Source organism: Amphiura filiformis, chromosome 18 (assembly GCF_039555335.1).
Source record: "Amphiura filiformis chromosome 18, Afil_fr2py, whole genome shotgun sequence".
NCBI classification, from domain to species: Eukaryota; Metazoa; Echinodermata; class Ophiuroidea; order Amphilepidida; family Amphiuridae; genus Amphiura; species Amphiura filiformis.
In genome coordinates this window covers 17,040,469-17,064,139 of record NC_092645.1, presented here as the reverse complement: position 1 = coordinate 17,064,139, position 23,671 = coordinate 17,040,469, and the positions used below count along the sequence as shown (strand labels likewise).

The window sequence follows — 23,671 nt, the reverse complement described above, 5'->3', positions numbered from 1 at the left end:
TCCGGCAAGCATGGGTTGCTACTGACAATGGTTCCAACATGTCACCTTACCTGCACCACACACAAGCACACAGCTTCCTAATGTCACTCCTGCCCTCCAGCAAGCATAGGTTGCTACTGACAATGGTTCCAACATGTCATCTTACCTGCACCACACACAAGCACACAGCTTCCTAATGTCACTCCTGCCCTCCGGCAAGCATAGGTTGCTACTGACAATGGTTCCAACATGTCACCTTACCTGCACCACACACAAGCACACAGCTTCCTAATGTCACTCCTGCCCTCCGGCAAGCATAGGTTGCTACTGACAATGGTTCCAACATGTCATCTTACCTGCACCACACACAAGCACACAGCTTCCTAATGTCACTCCTGCCCTCCGGCAGGCATGGGTTGCTACTGACAATGGTTCCAACATGTCACCTTACCTGCACCACACACAAACACACAGCTTCCTAATGTAACTCCTGCCCTCCTGCAAGCATAGGTTGCTACTGACAATGGTTCCAACATGTCACCTTACCTGCACCACACACAAGCACACAGCTTCCTAATGTAACTCCTGCCCTCCGGCAAGCATAGGTTGCTACTGACAATGGTTCCAATATGTCACCTTGCTTGCACCACACACAAGCACACAGCTTCCTAATGTAACTCCTGCCCTCCTGCAAGCATAGGTTGCTACTGACAATGGTTCCAACATGTCACCTTACCTGCACCACACACAAGCACACAGCTTCCTAATGTAACTCCTGCCCTCCGGCAAGCATAGGTTGCTACTGACAATGGTTCCAATATGTCACCTTGCTTGCACCACACACAAGCACACAGCTTCCTAATGTAACTCCTGCCCTCCGGCAAGCATAGGTTGCTACTGACAATGGTTCCAACATGTCATCTTACCTGCACCACACACAAGCACACAGCTTCATAATGTCACCCCTGCCCTCCTACAAGCATAGGTTGCTACTGACAATGGTTCCAACATGTCATCTTACCTGCACCACACACAAGCACACAGCTTCCTAATGTAACTCCTGCCCTCCGGCAAGCATAGGTTGCTACTGACAATGGTTCCAACATATGTCATCTTACCTGCACCACACACAAGCACACAGCTTGCTAATATCACTCCTGCCCTCCTACAAGCATAGGTTGCTACTGATAATGGTTCCAACATGTCACTTTACCTGCACCACACACAAGCACAAAGCTTCCTATTGTAACTCCTGCCTTTCGGCAAGCAGGTTACTACTGACAATGGTTCCAACATGTCATCTCACCTGCACCACACACAAGCACACAGCTTGCTAATATCACTCCTGCCCTCCTGCAAGCATAGGTTGTTACTGACAATGGTTCCAACATGTCATCTTACCTGCACCACACACAAGCACACAGCTTCATAATGTCACCCCTGCCCTCCTACAAGCATAGGTTGCTACTGATAATGGTTCCAACATGTCACCTTACCTGCACCACACACAAGCACAAAGCTTCCTATTGTAACTCCTGCCTTTCGGCAAGCAGGTTACTACTGACAATGGTTCCAACATGTCATCTCACCTGCACCACACACAAGCACACAGCTTCCTAATGTCACTCCTGCCCTCCGGCAAGTATGGGTTGCTACTGACAATGGTTCCAACATGTCACCTGCACCACACACAAGCACACAGCTTCCTAATGTCACTCCTGCCCTCCTACAAGCATAGGTTGCTACTGACAATGGTTCCAACATGTCACCTTACCTGCACCACACACCAGCACACAGCTTCCTAATGTAACTCCTGCCCTCCGGCAAGCATGGGTTCCTACTGATAATGGTTCCAACAAAGCACCTTCTTCTAATGATACATGATCAGGAAGCCTGTATAAATTGAAGACATGTTAATGAGAATTAAGAATATGTTCAAAGCAAATAATAAAATCTCAAAATACTGGTGTTATGAAAAAAGCCAATCCACACCCTAAGCCAAAACTTGCAAGCTTTGTTGCCAATGTTGTGTACAAGGCCACAGTAGATTCAGGGGGTGGGGGTGGGGTCTGTACCGTATGTAGGCCGAGGGGGGGTCTGTATCGTACGTAAGACTAGCAAGTCAAAAATCATGCAAAATCTCTCAGAAATGAGAGATACAAGAAAAAGACCGAGTTATCTAAATTCATATGGAGGTTAAAAAGAAGAAAAAAAAAAACTATTCCATCCACTAAGAAAGTCTGACACCATGAAACGTGATTCAGGTCAATGTATCTTGTGTATACAAGAAAAGTTTGAAATCATCTGTCTCCATTGACAAAATCATTAAACGTAATGAACTGATATCAACATGCCATGCATCATGGTAACAAAAGAAATAGTAAATAGGGGGGGGTACTTAGTACAAATGACCATACGGGAAGTGCCGCTAATATGGGTAGCATTTTCGGCCTTTTGGTATACCATGCACTGACCCCTTTTTTCTAAGCCAATTTTGGTATATGAATGGGTCCTTATTTCAAAAATTTTTCCATTTTATCGAAAAATAGCCCAATTTTGCCTCAATCTAGCCAAAATTTTCCCCAAAAAATTGGGAAAATTTGTAAAAACTAAGACAATTTGGGTTCAATTTGGCCGAGAATTTTGACTTTTGGTATATCAATGGGTCCAAACTTTTTGAAAAATTGGTATATTTATGGGTCCACTTTCAATTTCTCAGCGGTACGTCCCTACCAAAACCAAACTTGAGTACCCCCCAGGTCTGTTGCCTGATGATCATCTTGTGTGTGCCACGTGAAACTTAATTAGAGCAGCAACCAAATGTAATATATATTTCTATATAATCATATGGAAAAGTTTAGGCCAGATAGTCTCATAAAATGAATTTCTTATAATGAACACACTATATCTATGTAGCTCTATGTACTGTGCAAGCATCGTTCCAGATCAATAAATCCTATTGTTAATGTATTGTAACTGTTATTGATTATTCCCTACACTGTCCTGGGCACCTTTTTAGGATGAGCATTGTTTCTCTTTCATAACGGCTACGTTTTTTAACTATCACACTATTTTTCAGAACCAAAACAGCTGTTAAAATAACACAGAGAATACAACTTGAACGAACCTTATAGCTTCTTTCGTTTGGAAGTTATAATCATTCCAAACTTGTATGGGCTTCATGCAATGACGGACATATTTGTGTGTAAAAATGCCAAATTTTGTTACTTTCTACTCATAACATCCATTGGTTTGTCTTTCATAACGACTAGATTTAGTATTGCATACTAATCAAACTTGAACATGATGAAGAGAACATAATAAGGAATGGAATAGAGAGTGAACGGAAAAAATAACACCTTCCACTTTTTCATGACGATGTCATAAAGTCAAATTAAATTAAAAAAACATCACATTTTACTGTGTAATGAGAGCATTCAACTAGACATGATAGCAAAAGAGACTACTTTTCCATATGTATATATGAATCTTTGCATCAAGAATAATTTGACACGTATTTTGACCTGATCATGCAGCAAATGTTGAAAAATTTGACTCCATACAAAGGTTCATTGGCCTTTGACTTGTTTCGACCATACCTTCAAAACTCAACATCTATTGATTCTTTTTTGTTCCTTGTATTGCAAGGATAATTTTGAGATACTTTTGAATTCATTTTGAACATTTTCAAATTATAACATTATCCCCCCTTGACCCACGGGGTAAGGGGGAACCCGGGGTGGGGGGGGGGATGGGCACATTTATATTTAAATTTGCATTTAATACAATGTTCACCAGACCCATACAAACTCAAATCACTATCAAATACATAGTAAACACTAAATTGAGGGCAGGTCTAAGCTGACTATCGTATTTGACGAACTGTGATTATAACCTTGTATCTTTGATCAGCCTGGATCACTATCAGCAAAGGGGCAAAGGTGACTATGACAGTGTAAGATAAGACAAAACAAAAATTCTTGTGTTACCCTTCCAAGCCTAAAACCAGGTTGGTCAGCAGGCCGGATTATTTATTTATTTATTTTGTGTGTGTGTGTTTTTTTTACAAATTCAACCATTTGATACATCTGCTATTTCACAGTAACATGAGTGAAGAGAGAAAAATGGCTGTATTTTCTACCCAATGTTGAATATTTTATTGAAGTCGACAATATTTACATTCACAAAAAAGTATGTAAAAAGTATGTTGTTGGGATTCAATTAGTAGGTCATACCAGGGTTCTAGCTATGCCAAGTTTTATACAGTCCCTGATTTTATTATCCAAGTACTATCCAATTAGAATGCTGGCTCGGAGTGGCTCGAGGCATAATCTTTTTAGCAAACATGAGGGATCAGGGAATCCAGGGCCGGATTGACATTTTTGGGGGCTGGGCCAGGTCGAAATGTGGAGGCCCCAACGCACTGTGAGGAAGGCATGTGCACTCAAGTGGCAAAGTTCTTAGATTTTACTAGGACATTTGCACTCAAGGCACGTGAAAAAATGTCAGTTTAAGACTATTCTAGCCAAAATTGAAGCTGAACTTTGCTATATAATAGGCCAGGGCACGCAAAAGTGTGCAATTTTTGTTCACTATTTTGGCCCAAAACTGGGTTTTCTTCAGCTAAAATGGAAGATGCACACTGCACAGGGCAATTTTGAGGGCCCCCAAAATTTGAAGGGGCCCTGGGTCTGGGTCCATCTGGCCATATGGTAAATCCGGCCCTGAGGGAATCGCTTTTTTGTGCTCTGTTTATGATGAACAATTAAACCATTGTTAAATTTTTTTTAATTACAAAAAAAAAAACATAAAAAACGGCCTAGATTTTCGGGATTTGACCCTCCGACAGAGGGCAACACAAAAATTTGGTGGGGGTAGGATAAATAAAGCATACAGCTAGCTTACTTGTAACAAAAATCTGCAGCATGACAGTAGTATCGTCTTAACGAGCCATTGCCAGGCGGCGTAGCACAGAACACCACATCAGCACAAAGGTTGTATCGTCCTGTCTTGCAGAATTCACAAATACGGCATGGCACACCTGGTTCTATGGCAACTCGGTCACCTGCCAAAATAATTAAGTTCATAAATGTTGTATGGTCCACTAATGGCTTCAACTGGGCCTTCATTTTCACAAATTTTACAACTTTTTCCAACTAAAATTTATACAATAATAGGGTAAAAATGGTCCACCAAAATAAATGACTTCAATAAATTGGGACTTAATTTTGCACAAGTTTTCAACTTCTCAGGAGCCACATTCCCCTCTGACACCCCCTGCAAGTGTGCTGTATTTGCTACTTTACTGCCATAGCCAGGGCCAGACCCTCTTGAGGGGAGGGCAAAGGGAGGCAAGGCACTTTTCAAGGGAGCCACATTCCCCTCCAACACCCCCTGCAAGAGTGCCGTATTTACTGCCATCAGTGGCATAGCCAGGGCCAGACCCTCTTGAGGGGAGGGCAAAGGGAGGCAAGGTACCTTTCAAGGAAGCAAAATCTGATGAAAATGGTCAAAAATGGGCTAAAAAGTACAAAAAAGGCATAAAAATCTTAAATATCAGGGCAGCCAGCATCCCTATGCGGGAGGGGGACAAAACTTCTCACAGACAGGGTAGCTTCCCCTTTTGCCCCATGGCTACACCACTGGCTGTCAGACTTACAAATGTACATATTTTCTGACTTTTTCTTGAGTCGGGGCCCCCTTCTGACTGGTCTTCATTTCCCCCTGTGCGTCCCCTCCTACAATGATATTCCCCTACAACCTCAATCCCAGTGTCTAAGTTTGGTGTCAGAATTGAATTCCATGTCAGACCCCTATTGAACCTAAACCTAATATTTTAATTATTTTAGCTTATTTTAATGTTAAAAATTGAATCTTTGTAGCTTGCCATATTAACTTGGAACTTGACTTTGTAATGTTGGATCATGAGGAATGTACGTTTGTGTATTTGAATTAAGATATAAAAGTGAAACCCATGCACGTATTTTGGGGGGCTTTCGCGAGCCCCCTGGGATAAAAGCAGAGGGCGGCCAAAACGAAGGGGTGGCGGAAGAAGAAGGGGCGGCAAACGAAGGGGCGACGCAAAGAAGAAGGGGGGGCAAAAAGAATTAGTAAAGAAAAAGGGCGGAAAAAATTTGCAAAAGTATAAAAAATTGTAAAAAAATTGTACAATACATCAAAATGTGTTGCTTTTAGGACGCTAGTGTCTAAAATCCTTTTTTTTTTTTGCTTTTCAATTTTTCAAACCACCAAAAAAAATATTGGGTCATTAACCTTTTCGGGCTGTTGGGGAAGGGGCGGCAAAATTGAATTTTCATCAGCCCCCCCAGCAAAATTGAATTTTCATCAGCCCCCGGGTAGGAGCGGCCACGGTACGCCACTGCAACCATTAGCTAATGTAAGAAGTGTAATAAAATAAATTACTACATATGGTTTAATCAAGGGTATTTAAATTATTTTTCCCTTGGTACTGGCTACGAGCCTGTCACCCCTCACCCTCCGGGTTTGCAATTAGCTACTTGCACGGTTCCGCCATTATGCACTATGTGGGGAGAGCCTCGAACTGGCAGCATACATGAATGGGAATTGAACTAGTCATAACGTTCTGTGTAAGGTTACATAATTCTTCCTTTCATGTATGCTGCCAGTTCGAGGCTCTCCCTCCACATAGTGCATAATGGCGAACCGCAAGTAGCTTAATAGGCCCATATAACCAGTAACTCTGGGAAAATATTTTCCCCTATTATCATTAAAACCGAATTAAAAAGAATAGTTTGCGAATGACATCCTGTCAACTACACCAAAACTGAATGCCGTACTGCGCAGGTCAGTACAATCACGTCAAGACTTTGCTCTGACGTCCGACGCAAACTATAATTTGGTCTTTGATAATATTTCTCCTCTGACCATTTGTATAATCTTACCCACACTAAGTTTGGTAACACCCTCTCCTACAGCTGAAACAATTCCACTAGATTCATGTCCCAGGATCATAGGCTCCTTGACGACAAACATGTCACCGATGCGTCCATCTATCCAGTAATGGACGTCAGAACCACATATCCCCACAGCATGCATGCGTAGCTGAACCTCTGTAATAAGACAAATCAGAAGCAAAATTTATCAACAAATCTTTACCCCGCTGTTTGTTCTCACAAAATACGGGAAAATATCTACGGCTTCATGGAATACGGCACAAGACCATAGATATTCTCCCGTATTTTGTGAACAAACAGGGTGTATAAACTAATAGTATCCCAGGAATACCCAAATGTTAAAGGATTTATGTTGAAAATACTCTCATCAGAGTTGTCATATTGTGCTTGGCTATCCCAGGGGAGGCCGGGGGTCACTCTCACACAAAAGTGCTACCCACCTGTGTCTGACCACCTCTGAAATGCACCCTTAATGGTGAATTTTCACATAACCAAATTGCACCCCTAAATGGCAAAACGCATGCAAAACCAAGAAAGGTGGAACATGACTTTGAACAGGGTGTATAGTATGAGATAGCCAAAGTTAATGCATGTGGGATCGTATTCCACCTTATACACACTATAGTAACTACCAGCAATATTTTCAATATAGTAATTATACAATGCAAAACTCAAAATAAAAGAAAACAGCTGTATTATAATCATCATAGCTAATTATGCGTGCATGCCTGGCAGTTAGCCAACTAATTACTGATTAAAATTTGGAATAAAATCTACAATCTGTCTCCATTTGAGCACAGCCTTGTTATAATAAATGGACGTTGGGCTATTCCAGTTGAAATCCATACACCCCCTATGGAATTTCAAATGGGGCTACCTTGTGGGTAACTCCATTTGAAATCTACACTCCCTGTGTGGATGATCAAGGTCATGTCTTCAATAGGGGGTGTATGGATTTCAACTGGAATAGCTCATTTAAGGAGTATTTAGTGATCCTAGCATCCTCTCTTTATGACAAATGTTTTTCAGTGGATATCCACGCAAAAAGCTTATTCCCAAAATTTCAGTTGATTCCGATTTTGTGTTAATGCAAGTTATGCATGATTATGTGTATTACACTACTCCATAGACAATGTGTTATAATTTTGTTCTGGTATACCCGAACGAAATTAAAATTTCACGATATCTTTGCTAAACGAATTAATCTGCCAGAAATTTTTTGTACATAAACATTATGTAGCCAGAGGTTTTCAATGATATAAAAATCTCAATATTTTTGAGAAAAGTGGGGGATGATGCTGTGGATCACGAAATGCCCTGTTAACATTACAATTGTGAAGGAAATTAGACCCTTAAAGGGGCATTTCGTGATCCACAGCCTCATCCCCAATTTTCCAAAAAAGTTGAGATTTTTACACCACTGATACCTCTGGCTACATAATGTTTATGTACCAAATATTTTCTTGCAGATTAATTCGCTTAGCAAAAAATATCGCTAATTTGAATTTCGTTCTGGTGCACCAGAACGAAATTACAACACATTGTCTATGGAGCAGTGTAATACACATAATCATGCATAACTCGCAAACGCAAAATCGGAATCAACTGAAATTTTGAAATAAGCTTTTTTTTCGTGGATATCTACTGAAAAATGTCATAAAAAGAGGATGCTAGGATCACGAAACCCTTTTAAGGCCCATTTTGACCAATTATTTGGCCCTACCCTAATAAAGTGCATTATATTAAATTAAAATTTCACGATATCTTTGCTAAACGAATTAATCTGCCAGAAATTTTTTGTACATAAACATTATGTAGCCAGAGGTTTTCAATAATATAAAAATCTAAATATTTTTGAGAAAAGTGGGGATGATGCTGTGGATCACGAAATGCCCTGTTAACATTACAATTGTGTAGGAAATTAGACCCCTTAAGGCCCATTTTGACCAATTATTTGGCCCTACCCTAATAAAGTGCATTATATGGTAATATTTGAAAAAAATCTGGGAGCAACTTATTATCATTGCTGCATTGTTGCTTAGGATCAAAATTCTAACCCTATTCACTAAAATCCTAACCCTAATCATTATCATCCTAATCACTTAATCCTAATCATAACCAATATCATAACCCTAATCACTTAATCCCAACCCTAACCATTATCATAACCCTAATCACTGAATCCTAACCCTAACCATAATCCTAATCACTTAATCCTAAACTTAACCATTATCCTAATCCTAATCACTTAATCCTAACCATTATCCTAATCCTAATCACTTAATCATAATCCTAACCATTATTCTAAACCTAATCACTTAATCCCAATGCTAACCATTATCCTAACCTAATCACTTAATCATAACCCTAACCATAATCATAACCCTAATAACTTAATCCTAACCCTAACCATTATCTTAACCCTATTCACTCCTTACCCTATACCATTATCCTAATCCTAATCACTTAATCCTAACCATTATCCTAATCCTAATCACTTAATCCTAATCCTAACCATTATTCTAAACCTAATCACTTAATCCTAATCCTAACCATTATCCTAACCCTAATCACTTAATCCTAACCCTAATCATTATCCTAATCCTAGTCACTTAATCCTAACCCTAATCATTATCCTAATCCTAATCACTTAATCTTAACCCTAACCATAATCCTAACCCTAATCACTTAATCCTAACTATAATTGTTATCCTAATCACTTAATCCTAACCCCTAACCATTATCATAATTCTAACAACTTAATCTTACCCTAACCATACCGTAATCACTTAATCCTAACTCTATCCATTATTCTAAACCTAATCACATATTCCTAACCACATAATCCTAACCCTAATCACTTAATCCTAACCCTAACCATTATCTTAACCCTAATCACTTAATTCATCCCTGACCATTATCCTAACCCTAATCACTAAAATCAACCATCATGACCATAACCATAATTTTATCCGTAATCCTAACCCTAATCATTATTGTCCTAACCCTAATCACTTGAGATGGTGACACAACATCAATTTTGCTGGCCCCATTTTATCCTGGGGAGTGGGGACAAGACATAAACAGTGCCAAACCGAGGGGGGGGGGGGACTCTCAAGGATTTTCTTCTGGGGACTTATGCTAGATCCAGGGTTCCTGGAGGTAACTCCTCCCTCCTAGGACTAGTTTGAAGTAAAAATATACCCCTAGCAGGGCTAGAGTTGTATAAAAACACACCCCTAGCGGGACATTCTATAAAAACATACGTACCCCAAGCGGGACAAGTTTTCACCAGGAGTTTCGGTGAAAGTCCCCACTATAAGACCAGTGCACCAAATATGATAATTATTGTGCCAGAAATGACTTTTGAAAGTCAAAAAGTCACACTTTGTTCTATTTTTGCTGAACCATGAAATGGTATCAGCCTATATTAGTGTATGTTACTAGCTTACTTACTTACTGACTAACCATTTGGTCTAAAATGGACATATCTCTAAATGCCACAAATGTATGACCCCCAAGTGGTGTCATATGAAAGAGAAAAATGTAAAGAATATAATAAAAATATTTCCAAACGTCAGAGGTCATCCAGGGGTCAAAAAGGTCATTTTAACCGAAAATGCTCCGATTGAGCTTACATTTAAATGCAATGATCCTTATGACATTCTAAACATGTTTAAAACATTTTAAAATTTATTTAAGGTCATTAAGGGGGTCATAAAGGGGTCAAAGGTCAAGTTTTTCAAAATGCTCCAATTGAGCTGAAATTTAAATGCAATGATTCTTATGACATTCTAAACATTTAAAAAATATTTGTAAAATTATTAAGGGGTCATAAAGGGGTCAAAGATCAAGTTTTTCAAAATGCTCCAATTGAGCTGAAATTTATATGCAATGATTCTTTCTAAACATTTTAAAAACATTTTAAGATTCATTTAAGGTCATTAAGGGGTCATAAAGGGGTAAAAGGTCAAGTTTTCCAAAATGCTCAGATTGAGCTTAAATTTAAATGAAATTAGCTTTTTGACATTCTAAACATGTTGAAAATATTTTACAATTCATTAAGGTCATTAAGGGGCAATAAAGGGGTCAAAGGTCAAGTTTTCAAAATGCTTCAATTGAGCTGAAATTTAAATGCAATGATCCTTATGACATTCTTAACATGTTTTTATTTTAAAATATTTTAAAATTCATTTAAGGTCATTAAAGGGGTCATACAGAGGTCAAAAGTCAAGTTTTCAAAATGCCAGCTTTCCACGATCAAGGTATATTAAAACGGCAATTAATGAAACAGTCTTATTAAAATTAATACTATCCACATCCAGCACAGTATTGCTGCTTGATTAGATCATCACAGTCATCTGCCAAACTTACCTTATGCCCTTGCAAAGGGCACATTTGCTCTAGTTTATTTTATATTCTTTACTTTTCCTCTTTCATTAACATCACTCGGGCGGTCATACCTTCGTAGCATTTCGAGATTATGTCCATTACAGACTCCGGGTGACAGTGGTATAGGCCTACCACAATATACTGCAGAAGCCACATGGTTCAGCTATGGTGCGGTTATCGCTCTAGTTTATCAAAAATGTCCAAAAAACAAGATACATGAGCATGGAATCAGAAAATTTGATACCCCTTTGGAGACTAGAAGAGGCAAATTTGATATCCCTATCGGGACTAGAAGAGACTTTTGGAATATGATATACCTAGAGAGAGTCATTTTTTGAATTCGATACCCCTAGTGGGAGTCTTGATACTAGCGCTAGTCTCACTGAAAATAGATTGAGCATTAGTACCCAGCCAGAATCCAAGAGCCCCCCACCCCTACCCAGGCCAGTAAATGAGGACGATATACTTTCAATTAATCCTAACCATATTTTCTCTTTATAAATTTTGAAAGGGGATGCCCTTTAAGTCTTGTCATTATTAAAAGTCTCTATTAAAACAGGGGCGTAGCAAGAGTATTGGGGGCCATGGACAAGGAGGGGAGCTGGGGCCCTTTTAACACCTCCCAATTATCCTTGCTACACCTCTGGCCATAACACTTACCATTTGATCCTGGTTGAGGGATTGGTGTATCCTCCTTATAAAAACAATGAAAAGAAAGCATGTTAGAAAAAGAAAATGAAACACTTCCCCCCAATGAATGATTGAGTGAACAAAAGTATTAGAATGATAAAAATAGACAAATACAATACACCAAATTGACGCAAACCCCCCAAATTACGTAAATGTCCACTTTTTGCAGCAATACAAAAAAAAAAAATGTATATACCCACACCCCCACCCCCGTAAATCATCTTTGCCCCTCCCCCCAAAAAAAATCATGGCGCCACCACTGGGTCGAAACCACTAAAGTCGAGCAATAAGGCGAAAACTCTGTCGCAAAAAGGGGAGCGATTGCAGAATAGGGGGCAACTCTTTGGAGCTGCAAACAGTCAAAATCAAGGATCTTTCTTGGCTTTCTGGTTGAAAATTGATGGGCGTTGATGAGTATCATCATATTAAGGGGGTACTACACCCCTCGATAAATTTTTGTCTATTATTGCATTTTTCTCAAAAACTAATAACACAGTGGTAACCAAAGTTATGTATATTATAGGGGCAAGGAATCCAATTACTACACTGGAATTTCAGTGACCCAAGACAAGCGGTTCGTTATTTATGATAAGAAATAAGGTACCTATCATACCGTATGTACTGAACCGCTTATCTTGAGTCACTGAAATTTCAGTGTAGTAACTGCCTTCCTTGCCCCAACAATATACATAACTTTTGTTACCAGTGTGTTCTTGTTTTATGAGAAAAATGCAAAAATAGTCAAAATTTACCACAGGGGTGTAGTACCCCCTTAAGAGTAAGAGCTGCGAAATCCAAAAAGGGGATCTTTCCGGGGGAACATAGTAATTATACCCATGGTCATTAGGCCTAAGTGTTAAGTGCCCCCCTGCCCTGCACCCCTTAACTTCGTAAACAAGGACTGGACCCCGGGGACTGGACTCACTGATCTAGCAAGTTGCACCACCATATTCGGTAATTGAAAATTGATGGGCGTTGATGAGTATCATCATATTAAGGGGGTACTACACCCCTCGATAAATTTTTGTCTATTATTGCATTTTTCTCAAAAACTAATAACACAGTGGTAACCAAAGTTATGTATATTATAGGGGCAAGGAATCCAATTACTACACTGGAATTTCAGTGACCCAAGACAAGCGGTTCGTTATTTATGATAAGAAATAAGGTACCTATCATACCGTATATACTGAACCGCTTATCTTGAGTCACTGAAATTTCAGTGTAGTAACTGCCTTCCTTGCCCCAACAATATACATAACTTTTGTTACCAGTGTGTTCTTGTTTTATGAGAAAAATGCAAAAATAGTCAAAAATTTACCACAGGGGTGTAGTACCCCCTTAAGAGTAAGAGCTGCGAAATCCAAAAAGGGGATCTTTCCGGGGGAACATAGTAATTATACCCATGGTCATTAGGCCTAAGTGTTAAGTGCCCCCCCCCCCTGCCCTGCACCCCTAAACTTCGTAAACAAGGACTGGACCCCAGGGACTGGACTCACTGATCTAGCAAGTTGCACCACCATATTCGGTAATTGTAGGCCCCCTACCCTGATTTTTTGCAAGTAGGCTTAACTCGAGGGGGAGGGGGAAAAAGTTACATAGGCCTACGCTTATGTAGGCCCTATACGCATGCGCGGAATAAAAGAGAAGCACAAACAGAAAGTACCCCCCCCCCCTTTTGGCTGGTCAAAAAAAATAAAAAAAAGAAGAAAAGAAAGAGAAAGGAAGGAGGGAAAGAAATGAGGAAAAGAAAAGAAAGGGAAAAAATAAAAGAAAGGGAAAAAATAAAAGAAAGAAAAATGAAAACGGAACAACGTTAAAACAAAGAAAGAAAGAACATCTTCGGGCCTATTATAGCCTAATAAATCTGTTGTGACTATCATAAATAAACCGGGGTGGCACTCTCCAGGCACGGATTCAGGGGGGTGGCGCTCCTTCCTCCCCAAAAAAAAAAAGAAAAAAAAAAGAAGAGGGAGAAAAGGGAAAAGGAGACAAAGAGAAGAGGAAATGAGAAGGGGTAAAGTTAAATTGTACTTAATTAGTAGGCCCATGCCAAAATAAACCGCACAGTAGCTCACAGTCTGGTCTATCAGAAGTAGGCCCTATTAATACTAGTATATAGGCCTGATTCTTTTAGGCAGTGCTTGTTGATTACTGCTGGCCCGTCGATGATGCAGGGTCCGTCACATTTTGTCATGGACTCCATGCTGACTTCGATCCATGCATGCTATAAATTGCGAATCTCCAAGTCTAAGGCCTAGATAAAGTGTCAGTGTAACATTTTGCAAATTGAGTTGGGGCCTGTTTTGTTTTAAAAAGCGATATACTCTCGTATAGTGTAAATGCACTATGCACCAAATGGCTTCAATTGGACCTTCATTTTGCAAAATTTCCAAATTTCGGAGGGGGGAACATCAGACACCCCTGCCTATATTCGCTTCTGTATTTCACACCCAGCACTCTGAATTTATACAATAACAGTGAAAAAAGGTGGCTTCAATTGGGCTGTCATTTCGCAAATTTTATATTTTTGGCTTTTTCAAACTCAAATTTTACACCATAATAGTGTCAAAATGGTCCACCAAATGGCTTCAATTAGGTCTTTATTTTGCAAAAGTTTCTCATTTCTCATGCCCCTCAGACACCCCCGTGTCGTGCAATGTGATGGGTACATAATAATTTATACAAAAGAGGTCAAAACTCGTCCATGAATGGCTTCAATTGGCCCGTCTGTTTGCAAATTTTAGGCTTTTTCAAACTAAGATTTTACACAATAATAGTGCCAAAATGGTCCACCAAATGGCTTAAATTAGGTCTTCATTTTCCAAAAGTTTCTCACTTCTGAGGGGGGCACACCCGGGGGGGCACATCAAAAAAAAATTTTGTGGGTATGCTCCCGGAATTTTGAGGTGGTGGGTCTTTGGGAGCTGACGACGATGCCGGTAAAAGGGGTCTTTCGGAGCTGCGAACCGGGCTGTGAACAAGTAAAATTGGGTCTTTTGGAGCTGCGAAAAGTCAAAATCAAGGGTCTTTCTTGGCTTTTTGGTTGAAAATCGCCTGAAAGAACAAGAAATATGAGGAATGAGCAATTTTTGGGTCTTTTAGAGCTGAAATTATCAAAATCAAGGGTCTTTCGGAGCTTTATTTTGGTCAAATATAGGGGTCTTTTCGAGCTGCTAAACCCAAAAGGGGGTCTTTCCGGGAGCATACCCGTATGGTCATTTGTGAAATCCTGGATCCGCCCTTGGCCCTACGTTTAGTGAAAATGATGAAAATTATGGACAGCCCCTCAGCTGTTTGATGTGGTCATTTATTAGTTTTTCAAACAAAACATCATGTACAACCCAATATTTAGGCTTAAACAGATTTAAGCTGCATCATTTTTAAATGTATACAGATGCTTTTGAGTCATTTTCAACTTTAATTTCCCCTTATTTACAACAATATTCACTTTCACAGCATTTTTTAAAGCTTTTTCGGATATAAAATTTATCTATTTATGACAAGATAGGTGGCGCTATTTAAATATGGGAAATTACTCTTTCAGGCTTTTAATAAAAATAATTCCTTTTATTTTTTGATGAAATATGCTTATAAAATTTCTTTGTTGCTTGTTTCACCTATTCCACCTGTTTAAATGGCAGTATTGATTACCTACCCCTTGCAAATTAAGAAATATGATTTATGATAAATAGCGCCATCTATAGTTTGCATTTTCTTAATAATGAAGCCAATTCTATATACATCAAACAACCGTGCCCTAAACTTAAGCTCCCGGCTAATATAACTTTTCAAAAAATATGTCTAGGAAGTAGAGATGCTTTCTATACCGTAAAATGGGGTAACTCGAAATTTATGAAAAAATCGGGATTTTTGACCAAAAATGAGCATTTTTTTACATTTTTTTCAGAAAAAATAAAAATCGATATTTGTGAGCAAGGATGTGTGCTGAATTAATTTTGCAAGGGGTCAAATGTAATAAAAAACAACAAATTGCCCTTATACAGCGAAGATCAATTTTTTTGATTATTTTTTCTTCATGGAATGTATGCTCTGACCAAAGTTTCCCCAAATGCTGGGTAACTTTGGTCAGGCTACTTTGAACCCCTAGGGCACCCTTCCAAAATTATTAGAAAATCTTTTTCAACTTCACGGGTGTAGAAGGGAACCCTATTGTCATAAAAAAGAGATAATTAGCAATATAATTGGTTTTGTTTGGAAGCAATGGTTTAAAAACTCTGAAAAGTTCCCAAAGTTACCCCATTTTACGGTAGCCTTGCTAATACAAGAAACACTTTTATAAGATATTGTGATAGTTAGAGGGGTCTATCTCTCAGAACAACAAATAAAAAGAGGCCTCACTCCTTTTTCCAGGCATTATTGTATATATGCTAAAACAGCTCTAATTATGGGTATTTACACCCGATAAAAAATAAAAAATAAAAAGCCCCTCTTCCTCCTTTTTTTTCAAAAACCCGGACGTGAAACATGTTTTTTATTTTACTTGGCCTAAAGTAAAGCTATAAGCTTATGATTTCAGTTCAGTTGTAGGGCCCCTATAATCTGATATAGGCCTAGTAATCTTACCAACACTAATTCACCTTTCTTCTTCAAGACTGCGGTTAGATTGCTGACCTGAGTAGCCATTTTTCTTTCAATTGACAGCAAATTCTTGGTCAAGATTCTGTTACACGACTGCACCTCCACAACTCAGTTCTGGTTGATCATTGAGTTCATCTATGGACTCACTGCGGGTGTACAGCAATGTAAACATGCAACAGGGCATGCCCATAGAGCATACCTTCAAGTGGAGAGAGCACTCATTTTTACCAGTGCAATACAGTGCAGGTTAGATTCTAGCCTAAGTCCAACGGCATCCAATAATCACTCTCCATGCAGATCTCCATGTACGTAAATGAATACTGTTATTATTTGGGCATTGGTTGTTCCTTCTGGTTCAAACTCTAAGGTATGATATAGATAGACCATTTAGGGGGGGGGGGGCACAGTGTCTTCGACCCTATATCTTCATGGCAGGAATCGCCATGGTAGGTTAAATCCACAGCCACGATTAGCCATTTGGTTCAAACCTTTAAAGCTCTTTTAAACTAATAATTAGTTGAGGGACATAACTAAGGCTACTCACAATAGCCGGGTAATCGATCTTGGTTGTGCGTGATTAAGCTTGTATACCCCATTGAGGTCAATGGTCATCGACTTTTATACTGCCTACAGTGAGTGTATGGGTGGCTATTCGGGTCATTACGTGTATTGATACGTGTATTCGAAATTTCGAATACGCGTAATAGAATAGGCCAATCAGCGTTTAGATTCGAGAACGTGGGTTACAATTTCGACCTCGTGAGACTGCCCGCATGTGATATCAAAGCAATTGGCACTTGTCCTCGTGCACTAATAACAAACTTCAATTAATAATCAAAAGGCTTATAATTATTACAAGAATAAGAAGCGGGAGAAGAATGTGAATGAAGATTATTTTGAAACGGACCCGATATAGCATTCATTTCTACATACTTACAAAGTATGACGTTTTGCATAACTTTTATTTTGCATAAAGAAACACCGCGCGATGTGAGTTGTAAGGGTGCATCATTGCATTTATTAGACATTCGGATAATCATCCCTAAAAACAGAAACATACAGTCATGCAGCGTACACTTTTAAAACATGTGTTTGAACCTGAGGTAGGCATAATACTAGTTCCAGGTTTGAACATAAACACTAACTTATGCAGGATACACCCCATGCAGCCTACGCCTATACGGTAGGTATGACCATACACGGAGGAGCTGAAGGTCACTCTGTATATAGTCTACCTGACCAGCATGCAAATGCCTCAGAATATAAACAACCGCAGGTCAAGGCTGTGTATGTGTTGTTCGGTATCGGCCGCTTTAGGGGCAGGATACGGTCACTGTTCTAATATTCTCTACTTTCAAAGAATAATTCATATTATAATTTATATGTAGCCTAGCCTAATACTTTAGGATTCAATGTGGAGCCAGATATATACAGATATTGCTAATTCATTTGTTACATACACTATCCGCTGTTTAAAATGTTTTTATTCCAGGACGGAATAAATGTAGGCCCTATTCCACATAGAATAAATTTGGTACTAAGAGTGGAGTATATCCTATCTATTTTTGCTACATCAGAAAATATTTCAACACGGAATAAATGCATTTTAATTTCCCCAGAGAATTTTTGAAAAAGCATTTTGTATAAAGGAAGCCGATAGGCCTACCTTTAACCCTCAGTTCTCCCCTTAAAAGGTATGAAAATACCAAAAACGACGATCTTTTAGCATGTTCTGTTCATTCCCGTCATTTCTTACAAAAAACGGCGTGATGTAGCATGGTGAGGATTAAATTATCTCCGAATTTTTATCTGCAGTGAACGAGGTTGTTTACGTGCCTCGATTTAAATACACGGGCTTTAAAATTTCCCTCCCACGTTCTCGAAACTCAACGCTGATTGGTCTGTTCCATTGCACGTATTCGAAATTTCGAATACACGTATTAATGAACGTTATGATCTGTTTAGCCAACCATATCAGGCTAGCGACACTCCGGCACTTATTGGAAGACACGAAGTACAGCAGACAGTTACATGTACAATGTGATTTTCCTATATCATTAATAAATTATCGTGCAAGGTAAAGTACACGAAATATCGGACTTTTCAATTCAGCGAATAAATCACGTATCGAAATGTATTGACATGGTTGATAAAACAATATTATTTCATTGTTTTAATTATACATGATGTTGTAAATTTTGTGTCCAAGATAATTTTATGTGGATTTACATGTGTTTAGATTTAAACTGGTGTGAACGTGGAGCTACTCGGAAATGACGTCATGGAAAAAATATGCAAATACTGCTTATTAATATTAATACTACTCTTTGTTTTGTGAGCGGTACAAATATGTGATTCTCCTGATAAATTATAGGTCAAGGTAGGTCATTCGACCGTCTCTTCCTCAGACCTCTATGTAGGACTCTATGGTATCTTCTCATTACACGTTCGTAGTAAGACTTGGCCGGCGACGACGCCTGTCTTCAACCGCTGTATAGCACGGTATAGGCAGTTTGCAGAGAGTGTCGCTTCTCTACCTTTATTTTCTCTGACCATATGAGTGCAGCTGTACTACACGCTGCACGCTGTAGTCCATAACCGGGTCCATAACAGGACCAACGCAATATAAAATGGTCAAATTTTGAGTTCAAAGCGCACGGCCAATTTTCAAAGCGCATTCTAGCGACTATCATATCTGTTCAACACGTATTTCCAAGTTTATGAGACCAAATCTGGTTTCTTGAGAAAAAAATCATGACGGGAGATATTCATCATTTTCTAACCCGGTACGGTATCAGAAGATTTTCGTCTGATATCAAAATCGTGCATAGCAATTCACGTGTATCGATCCCGTGTATTCATTTTAGTGTCCCTTCTGCACCAAATAATTATTAGCCAGGCGGTGTCGGTGTGGGGGGGTCTAGTAGCTCGATGGATAGACTACTCTGCATTCCTTTTTGATATTAAAGGGCTGTGCAATAATTATGAGCCCCCCAGGGGGTAAAATTTCCGAACGGCTCGCCAAAAATCGCTTGCCCCCCCTCTCAGGCCAGCCAAAAATTGCTTGCCCCCAGTCGGGCCAGCCAAAATCGCTTGCCCCCCCCTCTCGGCCCGCCGAAAATTCTTTGCCCCTTGAACATGTCAAATTGTTGGGATCCCAACTTCCAAATGGTCTATGATGTACCGTATGTTGCGAGCGTTTCCGTACCGTTTTCCTAAGCCTTTTTAGAGAGTTTTATTAAAAAGGTGCCCCGTGAATGCGTGCCAAAAATCGCTTGCCCCCCCCCTTGGCTTGCCAAAAATTGCTTGCCCCCCCCCCTTTCGGCTCGCCAAAAATTTCTTGCCCCCCTACCAATTTTACCCTCCCCAGGGCTCATAATTATTGCACAGCTCAGCCCCTAAACATTTCATACCATTCCATGCATAAAACCACAGATATTGGCACCACATTCCCAGTGACTGCCCTGCCCAGAGGAAAAAAACCCATTTTTCTCAATCTCCCATGGGTATAGGTCCCGGGGGTAGGTAGACCTACGGAGACCGGGGCAAAGTGGACATAGGCCTACTGCAGTTACTTTTCCTATACACAATACACAGTGCTCTCACCATTGACGCGTGACCCCTACAAATGATGTATGTTGGGAGAATGGACACTTGCCTAGTTAACATCACTGTGTGAAAAATAACCAGCCAATATTTTATTTATTCTCCAAAACTTCTAGCATATATATTTCTCTAACATGACCTAAAATTACAGCTAGGTTAGATGTTCAGAAATGGTCGCACTTTTGTAAAATATGAGTGAGGGCAAGGCATAGCTAGCCAACTCCCCGTGTTATTTGAATGGAGATTTGACCGAAAATATTGGTATCGGACCGCTCACTTCTGAAGGATGCCACAAAAAAACCGGTAAAAGCTACATTTAAATTATTCTAAATAGGTTCTAGAAAATAAAGTTTTGTAACATGTCCTAAATTTTTAGCTAATTTAGGTGTTTGGAGAGGGTCGTACTTTTGTGTTTTAGGAAGGACATGTAAACGACAGATAACACCAAAAATATGAAGAAATTATTTCTAAACCGTGTTAAGTCAAAAATCATTATGTTGCTCATTTTCAAGAATGCTGGTTTACAAAAAGCACGACATTGTCTGATTTCGTGAACAAAGCCACACATAACATTCACACCACTCCACGCCATACATAAATTCTGCCAGTCACATTTCCCCAATATGAAATTTTTTTAAAGTAAAATTTTAATTTTAATTTTACTTCATTAAAGTTTGGCGGAGGCGGGGTTCGAACTCACGGCGGCGGACTGCTTTGGACACACTATGAACCCAGCGCCTTAGACCACTCGGCCACTTGTCTTCTTGGAATTCATTTGAAACTTATTTGAAGATATAATCGCAACTTCAACATAGGCCTACCACGTGACAAGCAAAGGCAGAAAACGTACCATATTTTGGAATTTTATTTCAAATAAAAACATTTATGTGTATTATTAGCGCTCAATTGTTGTTAACTGCGTGTTTTATACAAAAAATCCAACGATAAGCATGATAACTGGGCGTCTATATGGACAATACATTATATCGATTTTGACACGTGCTTGTGTCTCAGTACATTTCCATGGTCAGTAAAATACTATAGAGAAAAACCTACCATTTTCTTGTATACACGTTCGATGTTTTGATCAAGTATGTGAATATTCGACATTAGACCCAAATTTTTTTTTTTCAGGAAATAAAAGATTAGATTACCATAAAAACGAAACAGTAATCTTTTGCCGGGTCTAATGTTATTTATAAATAGAATTTTCAACGTTTTTTCTATCCTTATTCTTGCACAATAAAAAATAAAATTCTCTGCCTCATAAACGACATCAAATGTGCCACAATTGGGTATCACGAATCGTTATATATGATGTGTAGTTAATATTCATATTTTCTTTTATACAGAGGATGCTTCAGTTTTGACAGGAAAAAATATTTTCTTGAAAACCCTCTCACTCGGTAATTTTAAAAAGGTAACCAGGCTTCCCTAGAATGTGCAATAAATTAGCATTAAAATTTTTCTTATTCTAACAGCAAGCGTTTCTAGAATGTATTATGGCGAAATGTGGTGTACATAACATTGTTTCCTTTCGTTTCCTTTATAATCGGTTACCCAACTGAAGCTATGAATACCAGCTTTATTGCGATATCGCACATGAAAACAGTCACTTGTGCACAACCAGAGAAGATCCGATTTAATCAGTTGAGCTGTTTCAATGAGTGTTATCTTGGTTTAATAGCTTTTAATGGGGTTAAGTCCTGCAAAGGTCGAGATGAATTCTACTGTAGACATGACTGCATCATGACCAAATTTTTTTGTCTAGCCCAAACAGGATTATACGAAGCAAGGCAAGGCAAGCTTTAAAGGTTTATAATCTTACCTCAGGACTGCAACTAACAAAAAAGACTGTAGGAGCTGCGGGAGCCGCTATATAGGCGTAGATCCGGGGGGCATGATATTTTGCCAGGGGGATGGTCCATACAATCAGCCCCCCCCCCCCCTAATGTTGACACCTGAATCATGGTTTCTGACCAAATTAACCTCATATTTGCCCATTTTAGCCTCAAAAGTGCAATTTTTTGTGCGCTTCGCGCGCATTTATTACACTTTTGCACCATATTTCATCAGTTTAGCTTCAAAATAGCAAAATTTTTCGTGCGCGGTCCCATAAACTTATTCTGTCGGCAAAAGATACTGCATTCACTATACTTTAACAAAATTTTCCCAACCCCATCCCTCCCAATGTCAAAAAGAAATCAACGCCACTGGCCGCTATATGGTCTTAATTTCTAGCTATTCCAGGCCTTGCCGTCAGAGAGGCGAGCGATCGCTCTCGCTACCGCTCGCCCAAACTCAATTTCTAGCGAGCGATTTACCACTCGCCAAAGACACTAAATATCGCTCGCTGCGAATCGCTCGAAATTGAATCCAATATCAATTAATTTACATTCAAGTCAAGACTTCCATGCATTCGATCTATCGTAATAAATTAGCCTTAATGAGAGTGTGAACAGTGTGTAATTGTTTCATATATTAATTAATATGAATGATCTTTCAGACCTAGCGAGTGATTCGATTATAATGTAGAGAGTGATTCGACCCGACTCGCCTATAGCATAGCATCATGCTAGGCGAGTGATTGACCACTCGCCTTAAAAATCTATACGGCAAGGCCTGTATTCCTAGTAGAAATGTTTCACTTGTCCAAGGAAAGTGATATAATAACGTAGGGCCTATTATATATAACTAGGCGGTTACCCATATTTGGCGGTTCTCGGTTGGGCACGATTACCTGGCTGATGGTGACTGTACCCACCAAGTTTCATGCCCATATGACAGTTTGACCTCAGATGACCCTGATGATCCCAAAATGAGCTTCCAAAAATTTCGCTCTAAATGTTGATTGTACCCACCAAGTTTCATGCCCATACAACAGTTTTTACTAATTTGACCTCAGATGACCTGTGGGTGACCTCGGATGACCTGAAAATGACCTTCCAAAAATTTGGCTCTCAATGTTGTCTGTACCCATCAAGTTTCATGCCCATACAACAGTTTTTACTAATTTGACCTCAAATGACCCGTGGGTGACCTTGGATGACCCCAAAATGACCTTTCAAAATTTTGGCTCTAAATGTTGTCTGTACCCACCAAGTGTCATGCCCGTATGACAGTTTTTAGTAATTTGACCTCAGATGACCCCTGGGTGACCTTGGGTGACCCCTAAATGACCTTCCAAAATTTTAGCTCTAAATGTTGACTGTACCTACCAAGTTTCATGACCATACGACAGTTTTAGTAATTTGACCTCAGATGACCCCTGGGAGGGGCCCCGTGGTCAAATGACTTAACGAACAAAAAACTTCTTGCCAGGACAGAACTACACCCACCCACCGAGTTTGGGCCCCGTACGACCTACTACAGCCTCACACAACAGTTTTTAGTAATTTGACCTCAAATGACCCCTGGGAGGGGGCCCTGGGGTCAGATGACTTAACAAACATAAACTTCTTCTTGCC

General features: G+C 39.5%; 1 protein-coding gene across 3 annotated transcripts in view; it reads right to left on the bottom strand.

Annotated features, from left to right (window-relative positions):
• LOC140139944 (sorbitol dehydrogenase-like) overlaps nt 1-16,720 on the bottom strand; it is a 28,363-nt gene extending 11,643 nt beyond the window's left edge. The window contains exons 1-5 of one of the 3 annotated variants that reach the window (XM_072161727.1): nt 16,584-16,720; nt 11,967-12,000; nt 6,903-7,070; nt 4,885-5,044; nt 1,754-1,872 (exon numbers count right to left, since the gene is read on the bottom strand). In XM_072161727.1, the coding sequence (XP_072017828.1) occupies nt 1,754-1,872; nt 4,885-5,044; nt 6,903-7,070; nt 11,967-12,000; nt 16,584-16,643 (541 nt within the window). In that variant the 5' untranslated portion in view covers nt 16,644-16,720. The remainder of the gene's footprint in view (nt 1-1,753; nt 1,873-4,884; nt 5,045-6,902; nt 7,071-11,966; nt 12,001-16,583) is intronic. The other 2 variants (XM_072161728.1, XM_072161729.1) reach the window with 2 other exon arrangements.
• Between the last annotated feature and the right edge of the window lie 6,951 nt (nt 16,721-23,671).